This window comes from Amblyomma mixtum, chromosome 3 (assembly GCF_055824585.1).
Source record: "Amblyomma mixtum isolate Tamu chromosome 3, ASM5582458v1, whole genome shotgun sequence".
Taxonomy (NCBI): domain Eukaryota; kingdom Metazoa; phylum Arthropoda; class Arachnida; order Ixodida; family Ixodidae; genus Amblyomma; species Amblyomma mixtum.
In genome coordinates this window covers 433,624,363-433,645,831 of record NC_143014.1, presented here as the reverse complement: position 1 = coordinate 433,645,831, position 21,469 = coordinate 433,624,363, and the positions used below count along the sequence as shown (strand labels likewise).

Here is a 21,469-nt window from a genome sequence, read left to right as displayed (position 1 = left end):
ACACGATTTTTAGGTGCCTATCCCAGAGGCTAGGCTAACATGCCATTCACTTGCAATCGATCGTAACGCAGTACTTTTCGGTCTCTACGTCCCGAGTTTGAATGATATGGCGCGAAAATTTTTGAATGTTAAACTAGAGAGGAGATTTCCCCCCCCTACGGACAAAAGACTTACTAAAGATCAAGAGGTTACGTGGCGTCGTCTACAGACGAGATCGATACGCACCCCATCACTCCTCGCGCACATTTATCCAGATCTTTACAACCCAAACTGTAAACACTGTGGCCAACGTGCCACCTACGATCACATCCTGTGGGACTGCAAAATAGAGCCACCTCCGGGTGATGTAGTTACCGCTCCTTCTTTTGAGCGGTAGGAGACCGTGCTGGCTAGCTTTGACCCCAGAACGCAAGTTTTGGCGGTGGAGTGGGCTGACAAAGTCGTCGAGGCCTATGTACTCTCAACCACTTAACGCCACCTCTTACCAAGCTCTTTCCGGCGAATAAAATGTTTTACAATCAATCAATCAATGAATGTAGTTATATCAGTAATAAGTGGGTCTTTTGCTGCCACACAGACATCAACATGGCCGCACAGAGCCACATAATCAATTTTTACTGAGAATACAAATTAGCTGGTGTTCTCCGCAGTGTCCCTTTAATCTCTCGCTGCACTTCGATCACCTCTCTACATATCGTCAGATGTCAACACATAGTATCTGTGTGTCCTTTTTTCCCCCTTGAAATAGTAATGATAAAAAAGAGCTCAAAACACCAATGAATAGCGTAAGTAATTAATTACAAACAATTTTGTACCAGAGTTTCGGCCTCGAACGACGCCGCTCTGGCGTGTACCATGACGTCATGGCCGACCGGCCAGCCTGGATTACCACATTACTGGTGACGTCGGCGTCACCGGCAATCACTGCTTATTCCTGGGAACAACCATTGGATTTGGTGACGTCGCAATAATTGGTGCAAGGGCACCCTGACGTCACTCGATGCGGGTGGAAATGTCGAGCGGCTCCTCGGACAACATTCAAAATCTTGCAATGTTCCCCTGAACGCTTGCGACTGAAACTTCCTATAAGGTATCTGCTTACTGCCATGAAATAAATCGTATCGTTTGTTTGCGTTCGAAATTAATTATTTTTCCTGTACCCCTTAAAAGGTTCACATAAGTCCCAGAGTTGTCCTTGGCTCACAATACAAAATTTATGGAGGATAGTCTTCAGAATGGCTTAAAATTGTACTCCCTGTCCTGTTTTGCCTTGCATTGTGAATCCATGTGTGTACGCGAGAAATTTACAATTAGCAACACTGGAGTTTTTCTTCGATGCGCACACTCACGTAGAAAAGCTGAATGTCTGATATTACACAATGGTTTCTCGCGACCTACTCAGCCGCCGTTTTACTGCCAACGGGCACCTTATCTCCTTGTGGAATCTTTGGTAGCAAGCAAGGAAATGAAAGCAGACTGACTGCTGTTAGTATTGTAGCGTGGTGTAAAAATTACGCAATAGACTGATGGACTGGTGAATGTTTAGATGTTTGTAAATAGTGACTAAATAAAACCAGCTTCCTGCATGCTGACAGCGTACTAAATCCTGCCACCGTGCTCTGTTTTCACGGAACATCTTACTTCGCAGACATCATAGGTTCTACATACGGTAAGCCACTTTGTTTCACACTCAACAACAAAAAAAATATATATATACTCGTGATGATGCTAGGTGTTAGCAAAAAGCCAGTAATGGTTTGACAAAGGCCAGCACCATTTCTCAAAGAAAAAATAGCACTCATGTGCAGTCAGAAAAGCACACAAGACTTACAAGTACAATGGCAGAAATGTAAGTAAAAACAAAAAACACATTCAAGTAAAAAATCTTTGTCTGTTTTTTAAATTAACAAAGGCCGGTATATTAACCAAAAGACTAGCATATATACTAGTCAGACGCGTTAACAGAGCATTCGATATATTGTGGGAGAAATTACTTCAGCATTTAACGTCCATAATTAATCACAGTGTAAGGGATCTTCCGCATCTGTTCGAAAGGTTCCAAACGCAGCCGCCGAGCTGTAATGATTTAGCGAGAAGGGAAGTGTTTTTGCAAACGAGCGCACCTCCCAAACAGGAAGCCTTCACATGCGGTACATGTGGTTGTTTTTTGAAATGCACTCCATCTTTACGCCAAGCGCTGCATTTGAAAAGCATCCGGTTCTCTTCTTTTGTAAAGCCCCCGAATGCACTGCCATTTATTCAGAAAACTTATTGCTGTTGTGAGAGATCATTTGTCAGGTATACTTCCTGATTGTTTCCAATGTCAGCGCACACTTCCGCAGGAGCCATCAGCCTCTTTCACTGAGTCGCGGCTTTCTACGAATGCCTTCTGCCCCGCCTGCTGACGATTCATTTGCACCAGCACGTCCGAATGAGTGGCTCACTGAGACACCGCTATCTCATCCGCTCATCCATCTGCAAAAATGTGTCGTTTGTTTTTTTATTTTTTCATGCACATGGGGCTCATGAGCGGCGCCTGTGGGACCGACAAGCAGGATCCGCTTTGTGATGAAGTGGCGGCCTCAGCATGTTCCGGCGAGTGACGTCAGAGGCTGAACATGTGTAAACAGCCTAAGAGATGTTATATATACGTAAACTTTTTCTTTCCGGCTACACAAACACTGCTACGTATCTCACTTTGCATCTGCTGCATACTATCGAGAAAATGGTGTCATACACCTGCAGTATCGCCTTCGTCCTTGCTTTGGTCGCCATTGTTCCGGGAACTTCTGCCTGTAAGTTATGAGGATTGAAGTCTACGACGCCCGTAGTTCGTGAAAATGTTTTCAAATATCTATACAAGTGAACGTTCTCAAAAGACTAAGATGACATTTTCATACGCGGGGCCACATTTTAAATGATGGAATGAATTGTGTGTCCCCCCTTCGAAAGAACGCGGATTTTGAATGCGAATTGAAAAACAGAAAGCCAGCTGCAAGCAACAGCAAGCAGCTCTTCCTGGTATCTACTAAATCCGAGCTACACCTGTACGCCGGCAACAGGAGTACCGAAAGCAGGATTATAGACTATTAGAACGCACCAGTCAGTTAAAAAAAAGTCTTCTTTGCCTTTGCGTTTCAGTAATGAGAGCCTTTGTTTGAAAAGAAGCATACGGGTGAACTGAGTCTCCCATCGCTCATTTTTCGCTGGAGATTGTCTTTTCCCGCTGTGTATAATGTGTCTCCTTTGTTGCAGCTACCAACTGCCTCAGCTTCAACCTGAGTGATGTCTTCAACATCTCGAGCGTATGTTTCCAGCTTCTTCACCATATATCATAGCGTTTTTTTTTTTACTTTCCGAGCTACATGTTAAGGCATCGCCTCAAGTATACACTTTGCTGGCGGACGATTGTCTTTTGTTTAGTCGCGTAAGAATTGGGAATAATAAATTATAGTTTAGTTAGTCATTGAACAATATTTAAAAACCTGCATCGATCTGGGCCGCGAATCAGCTCTAGTAAATCTTTTTTAACGCCCGTAACAAATAGAAAGCCTGCATGCAGTTAATTCTCGCAATGTTCGTCAACCAAAAGTGCCGTAAGCTGAAACATTTAGGCGTTGTGGTTGCTAGTAGTTGGAACTTTGGTTCGTACACAAATCGCGAATATGTGAATCAACTCCAAAGAGTCATGTCCTCTGACAACAGAAGTTGAAACGCGCAATGCCGCATGCTAAACTTCAGGACAAAACTAGAGCATGCATGTCTAATAAAGGACTAAGTACGGAGTCATAACATAAACACTGTTTTTTCTAAGTACTTCAGTTATTGTTCTGTATTTTTTCCCCTGTTTCCAATGGGGTGAGAGGGGTTAAAATGGTTGTATAGTAAATAAAACGATATAAACCTTTGTGGCGCATACACAGTGAGCTGAGCGGGCACCGTACGGTCCTTTGGACTTTCGCGAGGTTAGGGTTATTGAGATATGCTGCAAACCTTGCATGAGAATCGGGCGGCTACAGCAAGGATTCCATCGCACGGTTCTGACACATGTGATCGCCCTTTCAGTGCGTCGGTGGACCTGTGAACCTCTGCGATTCGAGTGGCGTAAGTTACCTTCCGTCTCACACATGGCAATCGCCGAACAAATAGCGATAAAACACGCCGACCCCGCTGAATTATTAGTCCCCCAAGCACCACTGGGAAGAAATTCATTAGCTCGAAATAGAATGTCTACAGAGGCGTAATAAAAAATTGCGAGGACACTTTGGCAACTGAAGTGTTGAGAGGCGAAAGCCGAGGACACTATGCCGTGACGACTTCCGGTGGATGTGACGTCACACCGTTCCCGTGGTTATATCGATACCCAAGTTATACATCTTTCGTGGATCTTAAGTGTTAATTACGCTTAATTACACATTTTCCCATCGAATTTGACGCAAATCCGACGTTTTTCCGACCATTATGCGACAATTTTCACTATGCCGTGACGACTTTCGGTGGATGTGACGTCACACTGCTCCCCTGGCTATATCGGCGTCCGCGCTATTTCGACAAAATTTCGACATTTTTGCCTATAATTAATTAACTAATTAATCTACAGTCACCAAACTTGGCTTCTAGGTTCATTTTTTCCTCCTCTACCCGAAGCCGCCATTGGTTTTCTTCTGTACTTTTTAGTTCACGAGTTGAACGCGTGTGACACGCTTCGTTAAAGGACGGACGACAGTATGAGCCATTGCTTTGGCCTTAATACTTGCTATGCCACAGAAAACTTTTTGAGCAGAGAGTAACAACTTCGTGAACACTTGAAAAAACATGCTTCTGACCGCAATTGTAATCATCTGATCAAATTGTCTTGTCGGAATCGATGGGTTTCGGGTTAGCTTCCACAGCTGCGCTAAGAAAGAACGGGCACAATTCGTGAACCTCGTGTTACGCAATGGTAACGGTCCTGTGAGTTTTTTTTTTTCTTCTCACGTCCACTTCTTTGGCCGTACATGGTGCGGAATGTAACCCCTGATTGCCCGTTGCGCATTTTCTAACGGCTTGCGGAGAAGATGGCTCGGCCACTCCTGCAGTGCAGCGCGACAGCCGGGGCTAGTCTGCAAACGATTGTTTCTTAAGCCTAATTTCAGGAGAGAGGGAGAGAAAATAAACTTTCATTCCTTAGAGAAGGTAATGCTTCTTTCGTCTGGTTAGAATCCTTAGCCCAGGATTTCAGGCACCCTACTTGAGGTGCGCGAAAGGCGTTTAATTGTGCTCTGAGGTGGGGCGAAAAAAAAAAAAAACTTGGAGAGGCCAGTTAACTCCTCCCTAAGGGTATGACGGGAAAGCGTAGTGGGTTAGGCTTTTCACTCCGAGCAGTTTGACACGTCTGAACGCATTTTTAATTTTTCAATTGTTTCAATTATTTAATTGATCAATTACACACTGTAAATTTTCTTAATTAGCATCACCAAGCATTGGCTTTTGATTGTGAGAATTTTGACACCTTTGAACCCCCTTCTTTCAATTAGTTCATTTTTAAATTCTTTAATGAATCAATTAATTGCAATGATTTCATTAACTCGTAATTTCCTGTCGTACACCAATCAGTCATCAATCACTAGAACCACAAATTGCCATGATACAATTTTTTACGCAGCCCCGGATTATAGGTCACCGGTTCGAATCCCTGCCGCGAGCAAGGCTCTAACTAAACTAGTTATGCTGCGCGAAACGCTGAATCGTATGACACCATCCGGAACATTCTGTGGCAAACGGCTGTCATGAAACGAGCTTTTTTTTTTTTTTACGCAGCCCTCAATTATTCCTGGCACGCGGTGTCTACTACTACTACGCCGCCGGCTTTTCGATCGAACGAGCTGTATACGCTATGGAGTAAAAACTTGCAGCGCAACCCGAAGAGCGATCTGCTTCCTGTGTAAACGCATCTCATATCTTGGTGTATTGCAACCCTTATATGCACGTAATATATTGCTTCTTGATTTTCCTTTTTTTTCCCCTCCATAACCACGCACAGGTTGTCACAAGCTTGAGCAGGATTCTCCGCGTAAGTACCCCACATGATTTAGTGCGTAGCATTGGCTTTCAATCGGAAAGCATGGAGGACCTTGGCAGAAATTCTACGCGCGAGTAAATAAGAGGACGTTTGGGCGTACTGACAAACAGGGCTACGCCTTTAGAGGCGAAGGAAACGGGGACGGATTAATTAATTAATCCGGGGCATGTAATGCGAGGGCAAGATAACCGCTGGTCCTTAAGGGTAACGGAGTGGATTCCAAGAGAAGGCAAGCGTAGCAGGGGGCGGCAGAAAGTTAGGTGGGCGGATGAGATTAAGAAGCTTGCGGGGATGCGGTGGCCGCAACTGGCACAGGACAGGGTTAATTGGAGAGACATGGGAGGGGCCTTTGCCCTGCAGTGGGTGTGGTCAGGCTGATGATGATGATGATGCCGCCCCAGGGGCCCTCTAGGTGTGCAGGGCTTTACACGAAGGCTGGGCTTATAACATGTTGGTAATAGAAGAGCGACTCGATGGTCGACATGATATGAAACGACTTTGTGTGGACGATGGATAAACGAGTAAACACTAATAGAACAAGCTGTGATGTAAAAAGGCTTGCAGTGGTGGCAACATTATGAACATGCGAGAGCGCATGAGTGTGTTTGAGAGAATGAACACGCGGGAGCGGAAAGAGAGGTTTAAGAATTAAAAATGGTTTGGTTTATGGGTGTATAACGTCCCAAAGCGACTCAGGCTATGAGCGACGCTCTAGTGATGGGCTCTGGAAATTTCGACCACCTGGAGTTCTTTAACGTGCACTGACATCGCACAGTACACGGGCCTCTAGAATTTCACCTCCATCGAAATTCGGCCGCCGCGGCCGGGATCGAACCCGCGTCTTTCGGGCCAGCAGCCGAGCGCCGTAACCGCTGAGCCACTCCGGCGGCGTTATTTCGGTTTTGTACGTAACTGCTGTTACTGCTGTTATATTATTTGTGAACGCATTTGTTCGGTTATTTCGTACCTTAGTTTGCAGAAGCAAAGCTCGTGGTGTTCTGATGGGTTTTGTGTACATATGACTGAGCTCGATTTTGTCGATATCGCTCACTCCTGCTTGGAACCTCATACTAAGGCCACCAGTACTGTACAAATAAATATAATAAATGAATTAGTTTATTCGAGCTTTTGGCAATACTGCCATGAGATTAAAGGCGACAGTAGGTGTCATCTGAGTATGCCCAAAGCACCAAGTAGAACATAGAAGCAGTCACACAAGAGAGGAGGTTAAGGCTACCATGAAAAGGAGAACCCGCCACGCTCATAGTAATCGTCTAGCAACACGACTGGCTCGTCAACGGATCTTAGGCTGCGCGTGCATAAGGAAAGATTATCGTGTATAGATACAAAAAATATAGGAAGACAACGCTGTTCTGAAGCCAAGAATTGTAACGCTGTGACCGCTCTCCTAGTTCATCTCAGGAAATAAGCTCCTTTCAGCGACTGCAGCGCCGCCGCTGCCTACCTAAGTCAGGCTATGACCTGGCCTCATAATTTGAGCACTCTATGCCTTGAGACGAAATAATTATATAGGTATACTAAGTGTGCTTATTACGCAACTTCCGTTCCAGTGCTTCATACCGGCCATCTTCAACACGGGAACACCGCAAGGCATTTTCAATGCACTCGGACCATTCTTCGAGGTCATCGCGAGCAGGCTTATACCGTGTAAGTAAACTTTGGACCATGCACGGGTGAAACGGCTGCATATTTTTATCGCATTTCGTTCGTCTTTTCGATCACAGCTATGCCAGGATATTTTTTGTTTTATTTATTTCCTATTCCGTTCAAGTGTCAACAATAAACGCAACATTTGGTTACTTAAACAACGCAAACAACAATATAAACAACCTAATGCATAGCTAAGAACAACGTGCCTAAAGCCCAAAATTTGAATTTGTAAATTATACACGACAAGCCTCGTCTCCTGTTGGAATTTGTGTGTATAGACTTGGTGATCTCATATTCATTTAAAACGAAAACTATCGATACGCGGCTATAGTCGGCTACAGCCAGGAGATCGTGTGTTCCTCGGGGTCAGTAATGGAGATGACCAGCAGCTCTGTCGATCTCAAGAACACCTCCGTCAAAATCGGTTCAACTTCCGTTTCAAGGCTAGAGCCTTTTATGGCTCATACTCGCAGCCAAGGTCACGTCCGATGTAGCGCTGTCTTCCACGAATAACGCGGCATCTAATCAGGATAGGAGAAAACGAATGGCAGCATCAGATAGAGGGGACAAAATGTAACCCCGGCACCAAGTTTGATGGCTGTAGAGTGATTAGTTAATTTATTATAACAAATTATAAAAACAAAACAAGAACAAAACAACGAAATGTGTCGATATAGCGACGGGAATGATGTGACGTCACATCCACCGGAAGTTGTCACAGCATAGTGAAAATTATCACAAAATGAGCTGGAAAACGCCAGATTTGTGTCAAATTACATTGAAAATGTGTACTTAATGTTTATTAGTACTGAAGATCACCATAAGATCTACAATTTGGGTAAAAATTACTCAGAAACCGTGGAAAAACTGGATAATGACGTCACGTCAGTCGAAAGGACGTCGAAGCAGTGTGATCCGCCGCCAAGCAACAACTGCCGACGCGCTGCGCATGCTCAGCGTGACGTCATCGCTTCCTCTCGCTACGCTCTTCTCCTCTGCCATGAAATGAATTCAAGCGCGGCAAATTCAAATCAGTGCAATGAGTCGCAAGCGGTTTTCGCCTTAATATCTTAAAAGATATCGAAGTGCCTCCAATGAATTTTGTTATGTAACAAACAGATTGCGCTCAGCCGGACCACGTGAACTCTTATATCTTGTACATTTATCCAATTATCTCGAGACTGAAGAGTCAGAGAACTACAGAGGAGAACTGTTGAAAGGGCATACCTATCAGGTTCTAATAACATTCACTCCATGCGTCTCCACCATCACAGTTTACAATTCAACACAGTCCCAAACTATCTCATCGTCGACAGTAGGTATAGAAACAAGAATTGTTTTGAACAAGCGACGTTGAACACTGTGCAGGACAGATCATATAGAGGGTGCGACCACACTGTTACTTATTTATTCTAATATCTTCATATTGCCCTTTTTGACTTAACAACAGTAGAGGGGGGGGGGGGGGGGCAGGCAAGGGCTGCCACTAGGCTTTAGTTGAAGAAGTTGGCTTCAGGGCATTACAGCGAAGTGGCGGGAAAAATGAGTATACCCAAGAGACCAAAAGCCACAGTCAAGCACACCCATTTTCGTCTCGTCACCACGTTTCACAGCACTAGCGCTACCTGCAGGTACCCGAAAAAGGGGTGCGGCGCGCCATTCGATGTAGCGAATGTTCAACTGAATGCTAGTTCGATAAACACGAACAATAGTGCTGTACTTTTGCATGGGTCCTACTAACACAGATAATTGGACTGTTTTTTTTTGTGTTTAGTGGAATTGATCGCCCCTAAATTTTTTCCTCTCTTCTCTTTCAGTTGGCAACTTACTTTCCCTCGGCAATCTCTCGCTCTGCGGGTCGCAGAACTGCTCCAGCTTCTTCAGAACGAACGCCACCTGCGGCAGCGCGATCACTCTTCAGATTCCCAGAACGGAAAACTTCAACGCGGTGGGCCTTATTTTGTTCCTTGCTTTCTTCAGGCAAACTGTGTTTGGGAGTTTAGCACCCATCTGGCCAGGATGTCTCTCGTGTGGTGTGTCTCGCGAAACGATCGAGCTATATGCCTGGTGGAAACATTAGTTTGAATTCGGCCACACTGCAAACGGCTATTTTGACGGCTGTGACAACATCGCTGCATCCGAAAGGACAAGTCAGCCAACAGGCATCAAGAATAGGGCGAGGAGGCCAACCAGATGAAAGCTGAAAAATTGCTTTGTTTTTTTTTTTTTTAGAAAAGGAATTGGCGGGGTAGCCGCCATATCTCGTTGGACAGCCCAAGCTTCGCCATAGTGGAGGGCTCCGGAAAGCAATAAAATGCTCCTGTTGACTCGCTTGTAGAGGGAGAAGAGGCAAGAGGGAAATAAGGGAGATGGAAAGAACTCAAAGCGCACAGGAAGATTTGTGAGCTATCTTGTCATCGAGGGTAGGAGTCAGCACGAAACGCTTTGTAGCTCCAGCGTGTTGCACATTCTATGACGAGTCATAGAGAACCGCACTTGCCATCGAGTGCATGTGTCATAGTATGAAATGGTTAGTTTATTAGGGTTTAACGTCCCAAAGTGACTCAGGCTGTGAGAGACGCCGTAGTGGAGGGCTCCGGAAATTTCGACCACCTGGGGTTCTTGAACGTGCACTGACATCGCACAGAGTACACAGCCTCTAGAATTTCGCCTCCGTCTAAATTCGACCGCCGCGGCCGGGATCGACCATAGCATCAAATGCTCTGTGGTAACGGCGTGTTTAACATTCTACGACGGGTCATGGAGAACCGCACTCTTTGAATCGGCTCGATCGAATCATCCGTGTATTTAATGATGGGTTCGCCCGTTTGTCTCCTTTGGACTTTGTCTTCGGATACGTAGGTATACATACGTATACCTACAATTGCCGATTAGTCGAAAGCTTCAAAGCTCCTTCATCAGACCCACGTAGCTTTCATTCCCAGATCTAGGAGACATCTTCTCGAATCATTCAGATCCACCCTAAGGCCGCAGCAGTACTTCGCGCCATCTGTTATCAACGCACTCACCTAGTTCTTAAACATAGTGGAGCACTTTGGCAGCGTCTTGTTTCGCGCTTTTTATAATGCATGCCTACGAATCAGCCGCATTGTTGGCGTTAGATGCAGAAAAATTCATTTTCCCTTACCAGAGCTGCGCGCTCACGGCGCTCGCCTAACAAAAAAAAAATCAGGGAAATAAATATTTGCCAAGTAACTCTTCAGCAGATTAACTAACAAGTGTCCAAGTAAACTCAGCGCATAATGTCAGGCGCACTAAACATCCCGGTGTTAGTCATTAGCTTGGCGACATTGCAGACTTCTGCAGAAATCGGCAGGAAAGGCTATCATTCTCAGAACAGTTCGTCAGGTGCCAGGTTTGTTCATCTTTATTACTTTTTTTTTGCCATGACAAGCTTTTCATGACACCCTTTACACAGTACTTGTCTTCTGTCGACGGCCCACCCTCGCCCATTAAATGTGATGGCGTTGCTGAAAGTGAAAACGCCGCCCAATGTGGCACTAATAATTATGTTGGTTATCAAATGGAAATAAGCCTTTAGGCAACGGAACTAACGCTCAAGCACTAAGGGGCAAGCCGTCTAGTCTTGATGAAAATCCTTAGAACGGTTCGAGGTGCCGTCCTGATTCATGCCGCGAAGATTTGCTGTTTGTGCGTCACTAGCTTTGAAGTCGAGAAATACAGCACTTACATCTCGTAAATAAAAAAAAAAAAAAGCCGACGGCAGGTTTTAAGCATTTCTTTTTTGCTGCGTAGCTCCGACGATGACACCACACACCTATAACGACGTAGCTCCGTTCTCGCAGAATCTTCCTTCTAGTAGTTCGCGGCCCCGCGGCGGGGTGACATCACTTTCGTGAAGGGAGCCAACCTTACTCAACCCAACAACATCACAGCTGTCTATTACTACTGACTCACTTTACGCAATAAAATTCAAGTGACTAATTTATACAGGTGCAGTTTAATCTAACAAATTGCTGTTCCTGTCTCTGCTTCCTCCTTCATGCTGTTTTATTTGCGGACGTGGTTTGACCAACTCCTGTATGAGCTCGAGAAGGCTTGCAATATTAACAAATACTTAAAAATAGTACGCGTACGGTGTGTGCGCATTATGTGTTCGTAAAAAGAATCGAGTGTAGAAATTATCTGCTCGCTTTATAAGACTACATTTGTACCTCTTCCACTCTGATAAAATGCCTCGTGCTGCTGAGAAGGGGACTTTAACTGTCAACCGTGTCTCTATGCAGTGCATCTCCGACCTGACCATCTGCACCGTTGGAGCCATGGCAACGGTATGTACCCCATTTGCCCAAAGTAACCGAGCAACGGGGCTTGCCTTTCAGCCCTCACGGAGCTCCTACAGACCAAAAGGTACCGAAAGATGTGGACAAGGGTTCACCTTACCTTACACAGTTTAGAAGCTTAAGGGATGCCATAAGTGCCACACTATAGGGCTAAGAAATAAAACCCATTGATCAGTTACTTTTGGCAAAGACTGTAGAAAAAGGACAGGCGCGCTCAGGTAGCGGACTGTTTGCACGCAGTATGTTCATTTTAGAGCGAGAGCTGTATAAGCAAGCTTCCTCTTTGGCTGTGGCTAGAGTTCCGTCCAGACGGAACTACAATTTGCGCTAGAGTTCCGTCCGGACGGAACTACAATTTGCGCTAAAGTTCCGTCCAGACGGAACTGCATGTAGCGATGGGGCTCCGTCCGGACGGAACGGTATGGTGTCAGATACAGTTCCGTCCGGACGGAGCCCCATCGCTACATGCAGCATTATCTGCCACAAGAGTTATGTCAAGACGGAATTAAAGCTGGCGTTAGGGATTGTGAAACCAGTTTGCTTGCATACTTTTGCATGCCCATTTAAAAAAGTGGCAATCCTGTTCCGCCTAATGTGTGACAGGATATTCTGCTGCATCATTTTATTTTCCAAGCAGTCAGTGAGAAATGGCAATAGATCGAGTTTTGGCTTGGGTTTGTTGGTGCGTTCGCATGATGCTTGTTGACCGTTTGTGTACGTCTTAGTCTTTTTCGCGCTACGTCATTTTGCAGCACAAATAGCGACAGGGCTTCACATCACTTCGCGAAGAGTTTCTGCACTCTGCTTCTAACAGTGTCATTTTCCCGATCCTGCATGCATGCACGGAAGATATACCTTCGAGGATGTAACTAAACGCAGTACGCGGACAGATATTTTGGTGCCGTATACATGCGTAGAGAGAACATTTGGATACAGCTTGGTCAACTGGTTATTCCAGACGCAAAGAAATGCTTTATGTGGGTAGAAATCACCCATTTTGAATAGTATGGGCCGTACGGACATTAGACACTTTTAGTTTTACGTACGTAGAACCTTCACGCACGTAAACGTGAGCAGTCTACGTAGCGTACGCTCGTGTCGCTTCGTACAGTTTGCGTACGGGACGCAAACTGTGTAGATTTGCCGTAGAACCTAAAAATGCGCTATCATGTGGAGCCGCGCCATCTAGTACAAAGAAAACTAATTTTGCTTAGTCGAGCTGCTTGGAGCGCAGCCAGGCCAAGCCGCAGTGCGGGCGGTAAACACTTTCCCCCTCTCTTCTGACAAACGTTGAGCGATTTTATTCCACCGAACTGTATGGTGCATGTTATCTTCAAAGGGATTGCATTCTTTCACGCCTCGCATCATATTTAAATCATCGCTTTTCGAGAAGCGAAGGCGCGCTGATGTCCCACTCGTGTTGACGACGTCTGCGTATGGAGCCAAAACGTGCACTGTTTTTCTTTCCCGCTGACTGTGCCGAGGGTCTCGCGATATCCCGCTAGGTTTTGAGCTTCGCTTGGTCTCGCGAGACCGTCGGCACACTCGTTGCAATGACGACCACAAACGCTTCTCCGTCAGGCTTAGAAGCTGCTGAAACGGATTTCTATCTGGAAAACAAAAGCTAGTTCTCACCTAAAACGTCATGCGAGAGCAAGAATGGACCAACTGAAGGCAAATACAGCAGCTTACAGCACGATACCACGTCGAGGGATTAGCGACGAAGCTGTTATCGCAGTGAAGCGGGCGGGCAGGGCGCCGCCATCTTGCCAACGCCACGTACGCAAACAACGTGAAGACCGCAACGCAAAGATCCGAATCTCACGTACGCCCGCGCGACCCACACAGACACTTCACGTTCTGCGCATGCGCACTGATGACCCGTAAGCGCTCTACTTACGTGAAGCTTCTACGTACGTGAAACTAAAACTGTCTATTGTATGGACGGAACTCTAGCTGCAGTAAATATTCCGTCTGGACGGAACTGCAGCAGCAGAAAATGTTCCGTCTGGACGGAACGCTAGACACTCCGTTCTCTTTAAACACACGCAAAAGTCTGTCCTCAGACGTTAGCGAGCGCCATCCCGTGAGAAGCGTACAAACTAAATCGCAACTGCGCCTTCTTACGGCGCAAGCTAGAAAAGTAGACGGAAACGGCATCAACCATAGAGGCATCAACTCGCTCGTTTCCAGGCAAAGGCTATTTATCGGGCACCATCAGTAGCAGGCCATGCGTACCTCCCGCCTTAAGTCTCTGAAAAGGTTTACAAAAAATGCAGACTAAAAACCTACGTTGGGACCTATCTAGGGACTTTACTCCCGTAAAGTAAACCCGTGGTAGCAAACTCCTGGTAGCTAAAAGAAACCCGTGGTAGCACTCTCACAGAAGGTGCACACCTGGACGTTACCGTTAAGGTTTGGATGGAGGTGACAGAAACTAAAAAAGGCGATGTTTACACTTGCTCTCGCTGAGTTTGGCGACTTACATAACACGAAGCAAGCGTACTGATTTTTTTGTTTAACTTGAAGTGGGCGTTGTGACTGTCGTCTGCTGGTTTATTGTCTTCCTTTAGGAAGGTTTTTCAGGAGAGGAAAATCACAAAACTGATAAAGAGGAATGATTTTTTACAGCGTCAGCCTCATGTAGGGAAATTAGTCGTCGATGGCGTTGTCCTCATGAAACCATCGCTATTGTGTTTTCATGAAACGCTTGACTGGTTTATGTTTAAGCCACCTGATCGGCGGTGTTGTTTGGCGCGTTTGTGCGTTTATAAGCAAAAGTTGCGTTTATAACCAACAGCGTGCATTAATCACCTTTTCTGGCAAAACTCCTTAATAGGCAGCACAAAAAATTCCTTTCTATTTTAAATTCGCGCCTCACATGTGTTCGTTAAGTGATTAGTTTCGTTTTTTGTGATATAACGTCCCGAAGCGACTCAGGATGTGAGGGACGCAGTAGTGAAGGGCTCCGTAAATTTTTACCACTTGGGGTTCTTAGAAGTGCGCTAACATCGCACAGTAGATGGGCCTCTAGCATTTCGCCTCCATCGAAATGCGACCGCCGCGGCCGGGATCGAACCCGCGCCCTTCGGGTTAGCAGCCGGGAACCATAACCATTGAGCCATCATGACGGAGTTTGTTAGATGAAACTGTTAACAAGTTACACTCGAAATAGGCCTGACCGCCTGAACCCATTAAGCAGGGCACAATCTGTTCGCTCATGAAGTGGGTTTGAGCTTAACAGTATAATTAAACTTCAGTTTTACCTTTATTATATCGTGTCTTCGTTATTGCGTGTCCTTTCTTATATGCTCATTTCGTTTTCATTTCAGCCCCAGTCGGTCGATGACTTCGTTGGAGTGATCAGTGTAAGTTAATCCCAGTACGCACGCATAGCTCATAGTGTGATAAAATAGAATCCAGTGACTGATAAGAACATCACAGTAATGGCTGCAACAATGTCAAAACTTCCCGTTCATACCCTTACGCACGTAAGCTGTTATTGTAAATAAAAGCAATGACATCGCCATAAGCTAGAGGGACTGTAAATTACTGAACGCTAGGAAAACCAGGACCCGTAGGTCACCTGTCATGGTAGAGGGCACCGTTATGTTTTTTTATTTCTGTCTCATTTTTTCACTATCGCTTCTATTGTTTTAGCGCGTTCTTACCGCCCCATTATCTGGACAGCTTGCAGTCGTTATGCTCCTTCCAGTTTTCGTGCATTCGGTTTATGTTTACTAAGCTAACAGCATCAACAATTTTGCATTCACCTTCTGCCATGTGAACCTGCTAACTAGAACAAGTGCATGCTAGCAGCTGCACAGCCTGCGTTTTTGTGCTCTTTCTTGTATTGCTGTGTGGTTGTGTCCAGTCTTTATCATCGATTAGTACTAAGTCACCTACCTACTAAATACACTACAGCACGCTATTTTTTCTTCAGTGAAGGTTTGAGACATCCCGCATATGTAAGTTCCCGTAGTGATTGGGGCTCTTTCTCGACTTACAAGAGAGGAAGGATTAAAGTCATAATTCAACGCAGTGGGCTGCTGGTGCATGTACGGTTGCCATTAAGCAGATGAATTCTGCAAACATCTCACAAGTGAATTCAGCTCCTCAAGAGGCAGATTTGTCGTTCAGTCAACCGTTGTGTAACATCAGCCCTCTTCTCGCTCGCGCTGTGTCCTTCCAGTGCCTCCTGGGACAGGTGTCGTACACGAACTTCCTGTCGGCCATCACGGGAATTCTGTGCCCCTTCATCCAGGGACTTACGGGCATCAGCGGTTCCCTGACCGGACCTCTGACTTCCATGCTATCCACGTTCATCTCCCTGGTGTCTATCTTCGTGCCCTTCTGTGAGTCCACCGCGTGGACCCCGACCAGGAGCGGTCTGCTAACCGTCTAATGAGCGTGCCACATCTGGTGACAAAGTGGGGCACATAGCTTTTGTTAGTCATGTTTCCTTGCAGCGAAAGGAAAAGCGCTAGGCACCCTGGTTTGACCACCTGACGGATTTGAACGAGCCAGTCTCGTCATAAGTCGGCTGCAATTTCTGGCTTATGACGAGTCCAGCTCGTCGTGTGCTTTCCGGCGCTTTGTGTCCGGTTTAAGGCGAGTAGTGCACGTCTTAAGCATTTTTTATTTACCGACAGATGGCGGCATGTGTATTATATGTTACCGTTTTCGAAAAAAAAAAATGTCCTATGTGGGTAAAGGCGCACAACTCGTAAACCGAGAGCGAACAGCAGGATTTCTTTTAGAACTTTGCTATGCGTCATAATGATCTACTTGCATTGTTTCGGCAAAAATACTTGTCTTCGTGGGGCCGCTAGCGAACGTTGGCTAGCAGACTGAGGTTTCCCTCACTTTCTTTGTTCATTACATGTCTGATTACGTGTCTTTACGAAGAGATCATCCACTTAAAGTTAAAGAATACAGATGCCGGACTGACCTTTTTAAAATGTCTTTTTTCCCTAAAACGGTTTCGGAATGGAACAAGCTGCCTGAGGAAGTAGTGTCCATATTATCAAATGATTCATTTTCATCCATGCTGTGACATTTTTTATGTATAATAATTCCGTGTTCTTTCTATCTCATTGTTATCTTTTTTGTAACCACCTGCATGAGGTAGAATTTGTGTACTTTTTGTTCACCCCCCCCCCCACTGTAATGCCAGACAATGGCGCTGTGGGTATGATGATAAATAAATAAATAAATAAATAAATAAATAAATAAATAAATAAATAAGGGGAAGAAGAGGGAATGGGTCGAATAAACGAGCCCGGCCCCGCTTGAAGCATCAGGCAGGTATTGTGACGGCGGCCTGCGTGTGCGCATGTGCGGTGCAGTCGCTTGGATGACGCGACTGCGCAGCAAGGAAGGAGGTCTAGCTGGGGCTTGCTTTCGGGGCGCGACAACAGCAAATAAAAAGAGAGGGAGAGGGAACACGCCGCAATGATTGGCACCTGGCGTAGCCACCAGGATCGTCCCGTGATGAATTCTGTTGGGTCCGTAGGGAGCAGACACGTGAGGAACACCTGCACATGAATCAGACAACACACAAGAATGTTTTCTGCTGTTAAAGAGTCCATGAAATAATTTTAGTGGTTGTATTCTAAAGCAGCAGGTCGGTAGAGGTGGTATTCGCCATTCGTCGAGTGAAATTTAAAAGCATTGCATGGATCCTATGTTTTACACAATTTTTTTTAAATTTCTCTCGCAACCGATTAGGGCGACATCTCGCCGCGCGTTCTTAGTCACCCTACACGGTTGACGACTGGGAAATTCGGGCGAGTCTTCTGATTGTGCTTGCCGAAATGACACAATGAAATAGGGCGAGGTGGGGTGCAGTCCCGACTTCCCTTCTTTTTTTTTTTTTTTTGGTGCGTCTCCGTGTATGAGCTGAAGGAAGAGAAAAGGAGCATAAGTTCTAATCGTCGATATATCTTCGGTTGTTCCGAAGCTAGCTTAAAAAATTTAGCAATGTGCTGACGAGTGATGGAACGCATGATTTGGTGCGCTTTTCCTAACCCCAGTAATTATCATTTCAAGGGGTAGGACGTACAGCCTTTGTCAAAAGTTTAGAGCCCAGGGGGTTTGATTCTGGGCCACACTGCTTCGCTCGTAATGCGTCCTCAGCGTCCCAAATCTCCTGAAGGTGAGAATATTTTTGGTCCTGCTCCCTCCGATGCATAGGACTTCAATGAGTGCTACAGGAGCGCCACAATAGTGCTCAGAAGCGAACCCCCTGGGCTCTAAACTTTTGACAAAGGCTGTACTTCCAAGCAGTGAAGAGGCACTAGCTTGGAAGTCGGCAAGAGGCTTGAATTGATCGCATCTGTGGCCCCGTCCACAGTTTGTAGAGAAATATAACATTTTGAAGAAAAAACTGGGAGATCACTGCGGCAACTCGCATTGGAGCAATGGAAAAGAAAAACGTCCGCATACTATATCGACGTCCGTGGCGGTTCTGACGTCCATGTACTATATCGACGTCCATGGCTATTTTGACGTCCGTGGCTAGTTTGTAGAGAAATTTATTATTTTCAAAAAAAAAAACTTTCAGATCACTGCGGTAACTCGCATTGGAGCAATCCGAAAGCAAAATGTCCTCATACTATATAGACGTCCGTGTACTATATCGATGTCCATGGCTATTTCGACGTCCGTGGCTAGTTTGTAGAAAAATTTAATATTTTCAAGAAAAAACTTTCAGATCCCTGCGGCAACTCGCATTGGAGCAATCCGAAAGCAAAATGTCCACATACTATATAGACGTCCGTGGCTGTTCTGACGTCCATGTACTATATCGACGTCCATGGCTATTTTGTCGTCCGTGGCTAGTTTGTAGAAAAATTTAATATTTTCAAGAAAAAACTTTCAGATCACTGCAGCAACTCGCATTGGAGCAATCCGAAAGCAAAATGTCCACATACTATATAGACGTCCGTGGCTTTTCTGACGTCCGTGCACTATATCGACATCCGTGGCTATTTTTAGTGTATTTTTCGCGTTTAATTAGTTAACTAATTACACCTCATCAACCAAACTTTTTCCGCGGCAACATTTTACCGCACACTAACTATCACAATCACACTTTCACACGTTTATCTTTAGAGAACGACGTAATCGTGAGGACCAAATTGCGGACACTTTCTGCTGACGCGACAGAGCCATATAATGCTTTCGCATTAAAAGAAAAATAGATGCGCCGAAACTACTTGTGTGCCGTCCTTTATGCAATAGCACGCTGTTAAAAGTGAAAAATACATCACATTTAAATTTTATGAGAAACTGCTACTTAGATTTAAATAAATTTTTTTGTGGTGTCAGACGGCACCTTCCCATGCATCACAGGTAATGGGCCCAATATTGCAAATGGATGGTTTCACTCTGGTCATATGTAGGACGGGCATTTGACAATACATTTCCAATATTGGTCCAATTAGCTGTGCTGCTGGGTTTGTACGACGCAGATGCAGCGTATTCACGGGCTGAAATGCTTTGCTTCCCAACAGGCAACACCAGTGGCTAATGTCCGGCTGACAAGAGGGCGCGAGCATCGCCGATCTCTTCAGGGAGTTGCGTTTGCAACTGTGCGTCCCAATAAAGCAATGCCTCACTGAAGCTTGTGTTACGTTTTGCTTTTCGTTTTGTTCTTAAAATGCTTCCTCTTTCTGTGCCTTCACGTACCTAAAAAAAATTGGCGGGGGCACATGAGTAGTGATGCCGATAGTACTATCGATAGTTGAGTCACTATCGAACTATCGATAGTAAAAAAAAACTATCGATAGTACTCTCGATAGTTCATACTTTCAATAATAGTACCGATAATAGTATCAATAGTACTATCGATAGTTCATATTTTCAATAATAGTATCGATAGTGCTATCGATACTACTTACGATAGTTTTATTGATAGTACTATCTATACTACTTTCGATGGTTATATTGATAGTACTATCGATACTACTTGCTGTATACAGTGCTATCGATCCTATAAAATCAACCACGCGTACCCACTGCATCCTAACACATGAGCTCCACCTTAAGTGCATAACGCGGTAGCGTAGTAAGTTAATTCTCATATATGCAGAAGGTCATTCTCAACTCTACATTCATAACATTCACAGATCCCCGGGAGTCCTCATACCCCGCCTGGCGCAGTAATGCAGCGGTTAAGCAATAAGCCACTGCCTTGCGATGGCAGGTGCTCCCAGAGGTGGGCCTTGTGCGCCTCAGGTTGCTCTTCCGAAGCATCATCATCAGCCTGACCACGCCCACTGCAGGGCAAAGGCCACTACCATGTCTCTCCAATTAACCTCGTCCTTGGCCAGTTGCGGCCACCGTATCCGCGCAAACTTCTTTATCTCATCACTAATCGTTAATTTAACTGCCACCTGCCACGGTGGGCAGTTTGCTCAGTATCCGGTGGACACAGCTTGTGATGACGTCGCAAGGTCACGTGACCTGGGTGGCCCACCTGCCTCCTCTAGGTTGCTCTCTGGGCACCACCTGCCAGAGTTATGTTCGTGATGTTTCGCTCACAACGCCGACGCCGACAACGCAGAGATCGGATTTTCTGGAGAATGGGGCCTTTAAAGCTATCGCATTAAAATGGGTCAGAGCTTGTTGCATATTGTTTAACACGTATGCACTCTTGCCCGAATTCGAGTTGGGACACTGCATCAGTGGCGGAACCTAGGGAGAGGTGAAGCGGTTGTGTGATAACTCCCCCCCCTCCCTTCCCCCACCACTATATACAAGCAGAAAAGGCGATCGGCCTAATCAAAGATCGTTCCTACAAAGGACCAGATGAGGCCATCCATTTCCAATATTGAACCGATTACCTCTGCTGCTTGGCTACTAAAATAATCATCCATCATCTGTGCTGATCGTTTTTCTCTGTGAGCAGGCTATATGAATTCCCGCTTCCGACTAGGTTAGGGTGGTTAAAGGAAAAAGACAGGCTGCACTAACATTTTATTTTCCGGTGATGCATTCCACATAAGGCGCTAGGGAAACGCGCGAAGGCAAAATGTTATTAGACGTCTTTAGCATACCGAAGACGTACTAGCAGAGACGTTACCGCTTTACCGGACGTCTCCTGCGCTCAAGAATTAAGTGCAATCACGCCTTCTCTACTGGAAATGAAGAATCATTATGCATGAGAAAATGCATTGGGGTTCCCATCCCAGCATGCACACACCACAGCTGGCAATTTCAATCAGGCAACGCGTGAAAAATTTTAGAAGGGAATAGCGTGCTGCGTTAACTCTTGCCCGCACCTTTAAGTGAAGCTTAGGGTTACCTGTACGTCAGGCTTAGGATTACCAGTGTTGAGACACGGAACGTGGACCTGCCCGCAGGCAGAGCTACATCCGAAAATAGACAACCCGAGTGTGACGCAGTG

The 21,469-nt window shown here is 45.5% G+C and overlaps 1 protein-coding gene across 1 annotated transcript; it reads left to right on the top strand.

The window, feature by feature from the left end:
* The first annotated feature begins 2,688 nt into the window (after positions 1-2,688).
* LOC149358157 (uncharacterized) lies at positions 2,689-19,683 on the top strand. Its single transcript, XM_089585075.1, has 10 exons — positions 2,689-2,795; positions 3,256-3,305; positions 4,066-4,104; positions 6,023-6,052; positions 7,633-7,729; positions 9,550-9,680; positions 12,001-12,045; positions 15,390-15,425; positions 16,250-16,412; positions 19,575-19,683. Exons 1-10 carry the CDS (start codon positions 2,726-2,728, stop codon positions 19,589-19,591), a joined length of 678 nt encoding a protein of 225 aa, XP_089441201.1. The 5' UTR covers positions 2,689-2,725; the 3' UTR covers positions 19,592-19,683.
* Positions 19,684-21,469: the final 1,786 nt, after the last annotated feature.

What these genes read in the sequence shown, in the direction of transcription:
- LOC149358157 (XM_089585075.1), top strand. Translation starts at nt 2,726, where the DNA reads ATGGTGTCATACACCTGCAGTATCGCCTTCGTCCTTGCTTTGGTCGCC. An exon ending in TGTTCCGGGAACTTCTGCCT is followed by an intron (nt 2,796 to 3,255) that starts GTAAGTTATGAG and finishes CCTTTGTTGCAG; the next exon opens with CTACCAACTGCCTCAGCTTC. An exon ending in ACCTCTGCGATTCGAGTGGC is followed by an intron (nt 4,105 to 6,022) that starts GTAAGTTACCTT and finishes AACCACGCACAG; the next exon opens with GTTGTCACAAGCTTGAGCAG.